This window comes from Apis laboriosa, unplaced genomic scaffold (assembly GCF_014066325.1).
Source record: "Apis laboriosa isolate Shangri-la unplaced genomic scaffold, ASM1406632v1 scaffold91_cov154, whole genome shotgun sequence".
NCBI lineage: Eukaryota > Metazoa > Arthropoda > Insecta > Hymenoptera > Apidae > Apis > Apis laboriosa.
In genome coordinates, this window is record NW_025224773.1 from 177,148 (window position 1) to 192,048 (window position 14,901).

Here is a 14,901-nt window from a genome sequence, read left to right on the forward strand (position 1 = left end):
AACACGCCTAGAGACACACTAACCCAACATCGACGAGGTTAGATTGTGAAGGAGGAAACCTAGTTACCGGATACGCGGGAAAACGGTTGATTCACAAAGGAATCACGAACGGTTGGAACCGGTTAATCATGGCGCGCGTCTTTGTACGCGCTCTCCTCGATTCGATTCGAAATATCCTACGTGCGCAAGGTCATTCCTTTCTCCCTGCTCTCGCGTTCTTCTGCGAAACTATCTCCCTTTTCTTCGTCCTGTGATTCATTTTAGCGCGCGAATTCACCACTGAATTTCTTCACGATCGATCGATTTCTTCGTTTCGTGTACAATTGAAGGTGTGTTCCATTTTTATTTATTGTTTATTTCGATTTCATTTTCGATCTTTCGCTTTATGTTGCGGCTTTGTGTTTGGCGTGAAATGAAGTTTGAATTGAGTTTGAATTATTTATAAATTTAGGGTGGTTCGTTGAAAAATGACAATTTCTTGAGAAATTGAAATTTTTGGTTTTAATTGTAATTGTGGGAAGACTAGGTTTTAATTGAAAGATGGTTTAAGGGTAGAAGAAGAGAATTGAATATGGTTTCCATTGAACCATATGTTGTTATTTAAGTGGGAATTATTAGTGTTAATGAAACATAATTATTATTTAAGTTTTGTAGAAAAGTGTAAGAAAACACGTGGAAAATATTTTTTATCTTTTTTTTTTTTTAAACTATTAAAAAGATAAATATAATTTCATCCTTTTAAAACTTTTTAATACTTTTAAAACAGCAAGAGTATTGAATATTTTTTCTTATAGAAAAATACTCATATTTCATTTTTTAATTTTATAATCTATTTAATTATATTATATTTAGATTGATTGATATAAATTACAATTTTTATCTATATAAACATTCAACTTAATAAACGTCTAAAAGAAAAAAAGAATAAAAATTAATTATAGAAAAGAAAATCAATTTGAAAGAGATACAATTTTTAATTCATTTAATATCGAAGTTTTTCTTTAACTTTTAAGCAGGAGAATATATATGTGAAACATTCTATGTGTGTATATCCAGATATGCATGTGTACATTGTACTCGATTCAATTTGTGGGTGTAGCGCGACATTTAAATTACTGTCAATCGGTGTCACACCTACAAGGAAGCATTACCGTTATTTTCTTCTTCTGTCGAATGTAATCGAAAGACTCGTGATAGCATGCAAGATAACCAATCGAAGATACATAACATCGGTGAAAGAACGTTTTTCAATCGATAGTATTTACATCTCAATCGTGAAAGAAAAGAAATAATAATGTGAAGAAAAAATTCAAGTAGAAAAGTGAAAGAATCAAGATTGGAATTGGACAGAAGTTGAAATTGGGACGTTGAAAGAGTTAAACAGTAAGTGGAAACAGTTAGTTAAGAAAGTTTTTGGAGAAAACGTTGAAAATGATTATTCCATATTTTAGACACGGTATCTGATTGATAGAAAGTACATTCGATTTTACATTTTTTTACATAAAGAGAGTCACAAGTTAATCTTCAAAGCATTAATATCTATATTTAATCATTTTATTTATTTTTATATTATATAATTTTGATGATTTTTTAATTAAATTTTTTAAAGCATATTATAATGAAATTTTAGATTTATATTTTAATATTATTTCAATCAAAGTGTTTGATTTGAAAAAATATTAAAATATATGAATTTACTGTTTTTAGTTGATTATTTGATTAAAAATGCATAGAAGAAAAAGTGTTGAAAATATTATTAAACAAAAATTAAACTAATAGCTATTAAATTTTATTTCACACTTTATGAAAAATCTATCATTTTTTATAGTATATATCTTGGATGCTAAGAAAATATAAAAATAATCTAATAAATATAAAAATATAAAATAAAAAAATAAAGATAATAAAAATTTATTATCTTTTTCTTTTACATAAAATAATATATGTTTTTTAAATATAAAAATAAAATTAAAAATTCAAGAAAAAGACAGATCCAAGAGAACAGAACGAGAGAACATTTTAGTGATTTATATATTCGTATGTATAATGTATTTTGTATAATAAAATTTTGTATAATATATTCTCTATTCTTGAAAAATAGACAAAAATATAAAAATATAAGTATATAAATATTTTTTGAATTTTTTAAATATCATTGTTTTATGAATAAATGCAATATGAGATATTAAATCATTTCTTTCACATTAATTTTTCAAAATAATAGAATATTATCTATTATTTTACAATTTAATTATGACAAGTTCATATAATGTTAATGAAACCATTAAAATTAATTATCTCTTTAGTGAATCGTTAAATCTTAAAAATAAGCTATTAACCGATCTTTTAATATTTCATAGTATTTTATTTTACAATTTCCACACATTGTCTATTATCCTATCTTGATTAATTAAAACATTATTTTTTATTTTTTAAGATATATTTTAAGATATATACATATATACATTAAAGTTTATTAAGTTTCATAGTATCTTTTATCTCTTGAACAAAGTTGGAAAACTTATCTTGTGAACTTTGTAGAGAAGCAGTCTAATTTATTTATTCTAAGATGAAACTTCAGATTTCTTAAAGTATACTAGTATACTTTAACTAAGGTATATTTTAACTAAAATTACAAACACTTTCGTCACTAAATTCATCAAAATCACTTCCTTAAGATCACTTCGTTCTTAGCAACGTTATATTCAACGTTACCTTTCCATTTATTTCTGTCATAACTTGTTTTTTTTTTATATTAATCCTCTTTATTCAATTTACACACACACAATTTACACAATTTATACACACACACATAGTCTAAAAAGAACACATGACCGAATAGCATTTAAGGTAGACAGCCGAGAAATGGAAAGCCTACGCGTTGAAAAACATATACATGCATGAATTGAATTCCTCGTTAAATATAGAGACAAGTGGTCGCGAAAGAAACCAACAGCGAAGTTAGCTGGACCACGACAAGGGGTAAAAGCAGTGGTTTTCAACTGAATCAAAAAACATTAGAAAGAAATCGAAAAATAATTTTTGATTAGTAATCAGTTAATATTTGTTTATTTTAATATAAATTATATTATTTATAATTTAGTATAATTATTATCATTACAAATTTATTATAATGACTTTTAATATTTTAATAAAATTACACTGTTATTCTTTTATTAGTTAACCTTTCATGGATTAATAGTATATTACAATTTCTGTGAGGACAAGTTAAGTTATTTATATCCATGACTGTTGTTTTTATTATTCTTAAATCTGAAAAAATTTTAGATTTTAATTTTGAATTTTTAGATTTTGATTTTAATTTGTTCAAAAGGTTTAGCAAAAATAAAAATTTCTTTAATTCTAAGCGATCCAGAAATGAGAATTAAAAACTGATTACAGACAATTAACATTTATTTAAAAAATAGATAATATAGAAAAAAAAAAGAAACTTATTGTACATTGTACTAAGTGTATTGTGTGCTTATGATACACTTTGAATCGTACATCCGTTAATCTAATCTAATGCTAGTAACTTCTATTATCGCCAGGTGTCACTTTTAATCTGTTATTAATTTGTATTATCGATTGATTAATTGATTGGACACGATAACATCATGCATCCATTGCATCAGAGAACGTAAATGACCCAGATAACCACGAAAAGTTAATTCAAAGACAATGTCTCTAATTTAGTGTTGAATTAATCAATAAACAATATCAATACATGCTTGTGATATTATTAACAGAAATACATTATAAAAATCTTCTGATTTTAAAAATCTTTTACATAGCAATAATATTGTTAAATATTTGTATGCATAAATATATAAAAGGAAAGAAAGAAAGGAAATACAAAAGAAAATCAAGCAGCTATAACAAATTTAAATATATTATATAATTTGTAATAGCTCATTAAAAATTGTCTTTCTTTCGTTAAAAATATTTTTCTGTCAGATTATATCAAAAATATCTAAAAAAAAATTATACTTTTGTTAATTGTTTTCTTATCTTACTTTATATAAGAAAATCGCAAATTGTTTGAGTATTAGAAAAGAGGGTTCAAAATTTAATAGAGGTTGGAAATCACTGGGTTAAAGGATAGAGAGGAAGGCAAACAATTCCATGGTGGACAATGACTCATAGGACAACGTCCTTAAGACGACGAAAAGTGGTAGTCTAGGGAGTAGAGACACGCGCCATAATCATGCATAACCTCGCCGGTGCACCAATGTTCATGCTCGCTTGATGTTTATGAATACAAACTTAAACTTATGATCGGAATAAAATACAAGAGGAATAGAATATCACAAGAGAAGGTTGATAAGCTCCGCACGAAACATGTTTTCTTATATATTTTTTTTATGTTCCCCTTGGACATTAATTATTTTAATAATTTTAAAAAATATTTTTGTATTTTTATCGTCTAATATTTTACTAGCTTTATTGATTCGTAAGATCATTGTTTTTTAAAAGCTTATTTGTTTTGTTGATCGATGTCAAAATTTTTGTGATATTTCTGTATATTTTTTTATGTTGATGTATTTTTATAATAATTTTAAATTTATATTTATTATTGTTAATGATTGATTTGATTTAATTGTTTTAATAATATTGGTATATATATATTACAATTTTGTAGGATATATGAATTGGGTATTAAATTTTTATGAAATTAATAGAACAATAATATAATTGCATTTGCTGATTATAAAAAGCATATCAACACTATAATATATACATTTGCTGCAATTTATTGTTTCAATTATAATAATAAAATTGTTTCAATTATAATAAAGGGATATTTAAAAATGAAATTAAAAAATTTTCATGAAGAATAAATCGATTCATTATCAATAATCAACATTTAGATTCTATCAATTCATTCAATGTGTTATTTTATAGAGATTTCATTTTTATTTTTTAATAAGTTTAATAAATCAAATTTAATTTAGTTTCTATTGTTAAAGAAATATATTATATTCCTTTTTCTTTTTATATTTTCATTTTGTTAATATTATAATTTATTTTCTCACAAATTTCCCAACTTTTAATGAGTTTCTATAATAATGTACTTTATAAAATTTAAAATTTAATTTTATCCAAACTCTTCCTAAATTAAAGATTTTGTTACTTGCATTATTTTATATCTTTAAACTGTCCAAAACGAAATTTTGCATGAAAAATGTTGAATTATTTATTATTATATATATTTTGTTTCATTCGTGATGAAGATTAATTCATGAGTAGTTACGAGTTAGAATTATGGAGCAAGATAAAAAGGTTGGACGATTATCGATTACACAACAGATCGTTAGTCGAATAATAAATTAGAGGTGATTCGTCACAGAAAAAAAGAATTAAACATAAACCAGTCTTTATTATTTATATATTATATGATTATATTGTTAGCAATAAATATAATTGATTATTCTGGTGTTAACTAATTAAGAAATTTAAGAAGATTTTTATTAGCAAAAGAGAATTTATGCCAGTGATTGTCTATTGTTTTTATTAAAGAACATATTAAAATGTAGATCAATAATAAACGTTTTTATTAAAAAAAATGTATAAATATATAATCTATGTAACACATATCTATAAATTAAAAATCTAACAAGTTGCTTATAAAGTTACTAATTATTTATAAAAATCAGCATAAAAGAAGAAATAAGGAAATAAGAAAAGAATAGTATAAATATATTTTAAAGAAAGTATCACTAAAATTTTGATTTCCTAATTTCAAAGAAAATTGTTAAAATCCCAATGATAAAGTTAAAATTCACGTATTAAAAATCTAATATATCAGATCCATTACTTTCATATGTTCAATATTTCACGAGCCACTCTGTATAAATCAATTTTATTAATTTACTAGAACTAGAAATCTTTCTAGACCTAGAAATTTTTAATTCTTCCGAAATAGCTCAACAAATATTCAAAATACCACAAAGTAGCAAGCACTGGACGAAGCCTCACGAACGACTTTCTACTCGAGCCAGAATAAAATCTAATGAGAGTTAACGGAAACAAAGAAAAAGAATTTGCGAGAAACAATAGATATTCAATTAATTACTTTGAAAATGAAAAGATCAAAGAATCAAAAGTCTTTTGAACGAATTCGAGGTTTTTTGAAAAAAAAAATCTATCATCTATTTTGGCAAAATCCTAAATCGAAAGAATTCTCGATCAAGAAACTTGTCTGTAAAAGGATCGTAGAAAAAGGAGTGCGAGACAAAGCAGGGTGAAGTAGAAAAGAACGTGGTGAACAGAGGACAGAATGGCGTGAGAGGTGTCGAGGGGGTGGAACCGAGGAACGAACGAATCCGTGACGTACCTCGAGGGCAGCAACCGACACGGCGAGTTGCAGTGGACGTCCTTGCTACGTTATCTTTCACGGTTCGTTCCCTTTCACTTTCAGTGTCCAGGAACCAGAAAGCCCAGACCTCCACGAACAAAGGTGCGCCTCCGCCTTCTCGTTGTCCGTGTCTTGAGATCGAAACGAACGAGAGGAGCCACGGTTTCCTCTCCTGTTCCTTCATCGCTTCTTTCCTCTATTCTGCCCTATTTCGTCTCTTAATAGCAGCCCTTCTGGCAAATTGATAATTAGATCTCGAGTAAAACTCGTTAAACGAAGTGTGACACGATGATTTTTGAAACTTCTCTCTCTTCTTGAATTTTCTCTCTAGGAAAACATTTTGATAACATATGTAAAACGATTGTTCGAAGATAATGAGAATGAGGATGCAGGGAAGACGTTGCTTTCGTGTGATTTGATGAATTGAGTATGAATTTAATCGAGTATGATTGTGTTTGGTTGGTGAGATAAGTCATAATGTTTTTAATTTTTTTTTTTTTTGAGTTATTTAATATTCGAATAATTTTCTTTTCTTTCATATAAGGTTTAAAGAAAATTTGAAAAATTAATTATTTCATGGTTTTATTATAATGAAATAACTTAATGAAATGGACTAGCAACACTAGTTTTTTTTTTTTTTAAATTAAATAGCGAAAAAATTATCTTTATAGAATATGATAATGTAATTATATTATGTTATAGATCGCGATTTATTGTGAAGTACTAAGTGCAAGAAGGAAAGAAGGAAGAAATTCATTCTGATAATTGATTTTATGTTATATCATAGGTAAATAGAAAAATTTATTTTGAAATATTAATATTAAATTAATTTGATTCGTTATAATTCATTATAAATTATAAATGACCATAGTTAGATTAAATTATTTAATTTTAATATGTATTCCATATACTTTTACAACGTGCAATAATGAAATTAATTAATTCAAAATTAAATAACACGATTTATATATTTACAATAACAAATACAGGATATTAATTGCAATCTTAGCAGAATATAATATTGGATATTGGATATTGTTTGAAGCTGAATACGAATATGAATTTTTATTGAGTTTCATATTGCATTAAACCCATTGAAGCGTTGCATTTTTATTCAAATATTTATGGATATTATTTGTGTTACATATTTGTTTTTTATCTGTCTCAGATTATGATTATAACTTAATTTTTTTTTACTAAAATTTTAACATAAAAAATTTTAATATTAAAAAGAATAAAAATAAATAAATTTTTCACAATATTAAAAGAATTTATTTTATTTTTAGTTTGTTATTTTTATTTAAATGATATTTCGTGATATTTGTAGAAAAATATGTTGTAAAGTTACAAAGATTGAAACTGAAATTTTCTTATATATCTTTTAATAAATTCCATTGAAACAATATCACTCATTTCAACTGAAAGGTTTGATATCCTGTTCTTTTAATGGCATGCATAATTATTTAATAACTAATGATTTTGCAATAAATCAGTCATGTATGAATGATTTCGTAAAAATAATAAGGCAAATATTTGTAAAACCAAAGAATTTCTTATTTCCTTTTCGATGAATCATTAATTAGTAGTGAATATCTATGCAAATTGATATTTTTATACACGTGATTAAATATGAAACTTAAAAAAAAAGAGAAATGATACTTTTTTTTATTTTTATTTTTAATATTCAATTTTTTTATTCAAAATATATTCGTTTCGTTTTGTTCAACAATTTTTTTAGAATAATTTAAAAACATCTTCAATTTTGTGGATTATTTTCATTTTGAGAACAAATTAGGATAAATTCTAAACTTAAATATTTTTTCGAAAATTATTTTCTCCAATAATTTCATCAAGATTCACAATTCAATATAGAAATCTTTGTCATAAATATTACAATGAAAATTATAAAATTATCAATAATTTGATTATAATTTAATTAATTAATTAACTTACTTGTTTTATTTCTCTTTAATATGAATTGAAATTTCATTTTATTATCGTAGAATTAATGAAGTACATCATGCAGAATATCGTATTAATTCTGCATATATCTTTTAAATTTCCCAAAAGTACATAAATATCTATAATCTGGTAATTAGCTTAAATAAAGAACCTTTTCATAGAAAGTAAATATAATCCAATATAAACAGATTTTCATCCGCGAAAATGCGGTTTTAGCCGAGTTTACAGGTAAAGCGTGGCGAGAAATATAGAAAGTCGGTTGCCAACTGATCCGTTACAAAACATTTATTTCATCGTTCATGTTTATTTCAATAATATTCGATATTTGAAGCTCCAATACAAAATATCGTGATTATCTTCGTTTCACCAAGAATTTCTATTTCTTCTTTTTCTCGATCGTTACGTAGCATTTGCAGCTATAAGATTTTTTTTATCGGCCAACTTTCTTCTTTAATGCGCGGTGTTCTACATGCGCACTTTCTTTATTGTTTCTCGTTTCTGTCAGATAACTAGAAAGATTTGCCATTTTTTTTTATAGCGGAAAAGAAATATGGAAGAGGAATTTTTATCTATTAAAATAACTATTTTTATTCTGTTTAACATGATTTCAGGAAGCAAAAAACTTTTCTTCGATACTCTTTTTCATAAATTTATTTAAAAATTCTGGTATAATTGAAATGATTTCATTTATGTGTTATTCTGTATAAATAAATATCATGTAAATATCATCGTATACATTTAATTTATTTAAAAATTTAAATAAATTGTTTAAAATTTCATGTCATAAGTAACAAAAATATTTAATCCTTTTTTTCACAAAATAAAAAATTTAGAAACAATATAAAATTCAAATATCATTGATATTTCATAATAATAACGAAAAATGATAAGTCGTGAAAAAAATAACACTATTAATTTCTTTCATGATTGAAAAATATATATTCAATATATCTCTTATTTTTAGATTTTAAATATTTAATAAAAAAAATGCGAGGCATAAAAGTTTTTACAGGTGTTCGAGATGGCTGGTTAATATTTATTCTAAAATGGCAACTAATATACCAGTGTGACATAATCTCTAGAAATTAATTTTTGAAATACATTTTATAATTCGTAATTCTTGTTATTATTCGAAATAGTCTAACTTTACATTTCATGGAATTATTCATATGAACAAGAACGTTTAAAATACCAAAGTTACGTTAGCTTAGAACTTCAAATTCAAAACCAGGCAAATAATTATAAATTATTAGTGTGTGCTTCTTGCAAACGATTAATGATATTAAATATAACAATACTATATGATTGTCTCGTTGTTTTAAATTAAAAATATAAGATAAAATAAAAAAAAAACTTGAATGATCTTTTAATTAATTTTAACGAATTTATTTAATACTTTTGTTAAAGTTTCATTAAACTCTGCGTTAAATTCGATTCATAACGTTTTATAATGTGATATTTAAAGTTAATAGGATCCAATTACTTAAGCCATAAAAACGAAGGTCATTGGCGAATAAAAAAGCACAGGCTACTTTCATCGAAACCTGATTTCACATTCTCAATCTATGATATTAAATTTCCATACTATAATATTCAAGATTCTTATAAATTATAATTAATAAGAAATGTAGAACTTTAAAAAATTAAAATTATTATATATTTTAAAAATTATTTGGTATTATTCGATTGATAATAATCTTTTTTTTTCAATTTTTAAAAAATAATAATTTTACAAGATAAAATTGTTATTTTTCCATTTTTTAAAAAATTGATATTTTGTTTTTATAGAATGTCAAAAACTCAACAACAAAATGGAATGATGCCAGGCAGTGGAACAATGCCAGATGATGACGATTTTTCAGACGGTGAGAGTACACCATTGACACAGGATTATGGCGACAGGTATATATACATATACATAAAATATATCGATAAAGATAAGAAAAAAGCAAATGCATTCCAAGAAAAATCGTAAATATTGTTTTGTTTCAATATAATTTAAAGGAATTAATAATAAATAATAATAAATAATAATAAATAAAGGTTATAACCAGATAACAGACGATATTTAATTGTTATTATGGTTGCTTTGCTTACTTTCCAACCAATTAAACTTTTCTTATTAATTTATATATCTTTATTTAATGTTTCAATTTTAAAATATTTATATTTTAATCTTATAATATATTTTTACTTTCGTGATTGACAAATTTTCATCATTTTTTAACTTAATAAGAATCAAATTATATTCACTATTCTTTTCGTATAGAAAAGAAAAAGTCTAAAATAATGATAAAATAGCTAGAATTAATATTGATTCTTAATTAAATCACGTTTCTTTATTTCTAATATTTCCAGTCAAAGAACAGTTGTGGAAACAAAAGCATGGGACGTCTTCCGGAATCCACCGCCGAAGATCGATTCCGGTTCAATGGCTAATCAAAGATGTCTGGAAGTGACGGTACAGATAACGAAGGTGATCGTGTACCTATTAGTTTTCGTGATAGTATTAGGAAGCGGTGTAGTTGCCAAAGGAACTATTCTATTTATGACATCACAGTTGAGAGCCAATCGAACGATCGTTCATTGCAACAGGGATATTGGTAAGTGATTAAACTTTCGTGCATACCATTGTTATCACGAGATCTTTAATTAATTTTAAGACGATTATTGGCGCCTTAAATAGCCTCAGGTATTATTTGTATCTTGTCTCGTTTTAATCTATTTTCTAAGGTTGGAAAAATTGAAGAAATGATAAACACGAATAGAAAGGAGAAAAAAAAAAGATTTGTGCTTGTTGATCCATGAATTTTTATCTTCACTTTAAATTTATTTTCAAAGTTTTGCATTGCGTTATAAAGTTGAGAAAATAGCGAATATAAATCTGAATGAAGAAAGAAAAAAAAGAATAATTCTTAAATTTACGTACACGTGTCACAATTATTTTCAGCGAAAAAAAATATGTTTAAAGAGAATGACTTTAAAATTACATAAATTTAATGTGAAAAATTTTATTATCAACATATATTTATCTTTAAAATATTATTATTTAATATATTATTTTAATACTATTTAATATTTCTCAATTATATTCTCAAAATAATTTTAAATTTATATTAATATTAATTATTGTAATCATAATATGTATAATTCAATAATATAATATTTATTACTATAATTTTTATATTTTAATTTTGCATGATTTTTTTATACATAAAAAATAAGAAATTATTCTTAAAATTAATTAAATATAAAATCAATAAAGTATTTAATGAAATATTCAATAAAATATTTAAATTTTTTCTTTTTATGATTTTAGAATTAATATTAATAATTGGTGATTTTTTTTATTTGATTCAAAATCAATATTGTGTAATTTTCAGTTTAAATTGTTATTACTTATACATTGCAATTTTCATTTATAAATACTTCAATTAAGTGTTTGTTGGATTCTTTGTTCTAAGCCATATATTAATATTTATAATAAATTTTATACACATTGCATTCAAATTTCTAGATCTAATATTTGGTACAATCTATTTTGAATGGAATAGCAATCCTAATATGAAGTCACATACTTCAATCTCTTGACACGTTTTTTTTTCCTTATGTTTGATAACTTAATCAATATCTGAGAAATGATTACTTTATAGGATTGTTGTTTTATATTATAGTGTTTTGTATATCTACAAGAACATTGTAGAGAGTTGTACAGAAATCATAATTACAGAGTATGTCATACAGATACCTTTATAAATTTAAATTTCCAGTTTTTATATCTATATATTCTAAAGCAATTTTATTTTAATTATAATCTTATGGAATAGATAATAATAATATTGATAATGATAATGATAATATTAAATCCAATAAATTAAATAGATTGTGGTAATTTGGAAAAACAAAAATATAAAAAAATATAATCATTTAATTATAAAGCATGATAAATTTTTATATGTAAAGAGATATTGAAAATATTATAGAGAATATTGAAAAATTTTTTGAAGAAAAATAATTAATTTTAATCATAATTGCCAATAGATAAAATAAAAAGCTAGATTGTAATAATGGATATTTAGAAAGATAAATTCAAAAAAGAAGTAAAGAATATTGAGAAAATTTTTGAAGAAAAATTAGAATTCTATCTTAATTCAAAATTTATTTGTACATTGTCAGTCACGTTTCAAATAATGGTTTATTGTATTATGGAAACGTTACACATATAACATTGTATCATTCATTTACACTGTGCTTAAATATTCATGGAAACTATATAGTAACGTAAAAAAGTAGATCGTGCTCGCATTATAGTTACGACGGAACTTTTTCGTCGTATATATCACTGGTGCACGCAAAGGAGAGAAAGTACGTGAAACCAGGTTAAAGCGAAGCGAATGGCTTCTAGGAAATAGTTCAATTGTAGATAATGAAAGTAATTAAAAAAAAATTTTTTAATTTTTGCAAAATTTTATGAAATAATTAATAAATTCATTTATGAATATCATATTTATTATATGAAAAAAATACATATCTAATTGAATATATTACAAAAAATTAATTAATTATTTTTAAATTCGATGATACGTGTTCTAAAATATAAACATTGTTATATATCCTAATTTAAATAGATTATCTTATGTTCGGATAATTGATCGTTTAAATAATTAAACTTTGAATAATTAATTCGATATTCTATCATGTTAGTACTTTCAATAGAATAAAGTTTTATGTAAGATCTTAATTTTTAAATGTATCAGATTAGTATATCATTTTTACATAATATCTCTGTTGCTATTAATAAAATACAATTAAATTTATCTAAAGTTTATTTTTTATTAGGATGAAATTTTAATTAATGTTCAATTATCGAATAAATAAATAATAGGAAAAATTAATGAAAACTTCTATTTTAATTTCAATTGTATATAATTAATATAAATAAAAGTAAAATATTGTCCAGAGGAATTTTGATAAATAAAGTTTATTATATCTATATTATAGTTATATTATATCTGTAGTGATTCGTGTTAATGACACTACGATATTCGAGAGATTATTACTCTATATATATATATTTACTTATAATAATATTGAAATGATTGCTTTTATAATATAATAAATTTGTTGTAGAGTTAATAGAAACATAAAATTTATTTTAATGCTTATAATTTTCTTGCAATCGCAAAAAATTTTCAAACAATATTATTTTTAATATTGTATTTTAATTAATTTTATCGCTATTAAATATAAACATTAAATTTAATGCAAATATAATAAATTGCTTCTAATAATTTTACAATGTTCATTTTTCTCATTATTTAATTTATTATATAAAAAACTACGTATATTAAATAAATAAAATTTATATTTTTAGTAATTATAACTATAATTATATATAAATATATATATAAATATATAAATATATATATGTATATAAATTATATTTAATAAAAATCTCGTGTATTTTCTTTTCTTACAAAAAATAACAAAAAAATATATTTTTTTTTAATTTTTAAAAACATTTTATATTCTTAAATTTATACGTGAGATATACAGATTTTTTCCCAGAATATTATATTTTTACAGAAGACAGATCATAAATAGTATCTTATTTATTAAAAAACATATTTTAATAATTACATTAATTTATAATAACGTATTTACAATATATAATTTACTCATTATATATATAATTTTTTATTAATCTTTAAAAATAACTGTTACACAATTTTGGTATGCAAATATAATATTAATGCAAGAGCAACAATCTCTTATGCAATTGTTGATGCTTGAATATTAATGCGAATACATTATATTCTAGTAATATTCCAATATATTTTTCTGATTCATAGGCCGAGACAAGTACTTTGAAGTAACGTTACCAGAACAAGAGAGGATAGCGTGGATTTGGTGCATCATAATCGCTTTCGCAGTGCCTGAATTCGGCACGTTAATCCGTAGCATTAGAATATGTATCTTCAAATCATGGAAGAAACCGCCTGCATCTCATTTCCTTGTTGTTTTCGTCATGGAGACATTCCACGTGATCGGTTTAGCTTTGATGTTCATGGCAGTGCTTCCTGATTTGGACGTGGTTAAAGGTGCGATGCTGACGAACTGCGTATGCTTCGTACCCGGTGTACTAGGTAAGCGATTGCACGTTTCACTTTTATAACGATCAATTTTATATGAAATTCTGTTCGAGCAACTGATAGAGCAGGATGTTCGTTGCGTAATTATTAGAATGAGGTCGATTTGATTACGAGGCGCAAGAGATAGGAAAGACGTAGGTGGTATTTGGATTAATGTTTCTGTGATTCAGTTTTTGTAGTTATAGATTAAATATAAAGAGAAATGGGAGGGAGGAGGAGAAAATAATTTAAGTTTACTGAGAAATAGTTTGAATCAGAATTTGAAATTTTTTTAAAAAAAAGTTTTTACATTATAAGTTGAGATGAGAATAGATAAGAAAAAATTATTGAAGATAAAAGTTTTAAAATATAAAAATGAAAATTTTTTACAGAAACAGATATTTTGTTCGATATTAAAAAACTTCTTCATTATTGTAGATATTGAATAAT

At 23.9% G+C, this 14,901-nt stretch overlaps 1 protein-coding gene across 10 annotated transcripts in view; it reads left to right on the forward strand.

Annotated features, from left to right (window-relative positions):
* The window catches only part of LOC122719631 (chitin synthase chs-2-like), a 42,647-nt gene that overhangs the window by 7,286 nt on the left and 20,460 nt on the right, over positions 1-14,901 (forward strand). For 6 of the 10 annotated variants that reach the window (XM_043945595.1, XM_043945605.1, XM_043945604.1 and 3 more), the window contains exons 2-4: positions 10,109-10,222; positions 10,679-10,923; positions 14,173-14,466. In XM_043945595.1, coding sequence (XP_043801530.1) covers positions 10,109-10,222; positions 10,679-10,923; positions 14,173-14,466 — 653 coding nt within the window. Of the gene's footprint in view, positions 1-1,089; positions 1,384-7,060; positions 7,146-10,108; positions 10,223-10,678; positions 10,924-14,172; positions 14,467-14,901 lie in introns of those variants that run through there. The other 4 variants (XM_043945598.1, XM_043945599.1, XM_043945596.1 and 1 more) reach the window with 2 other exon arrangements.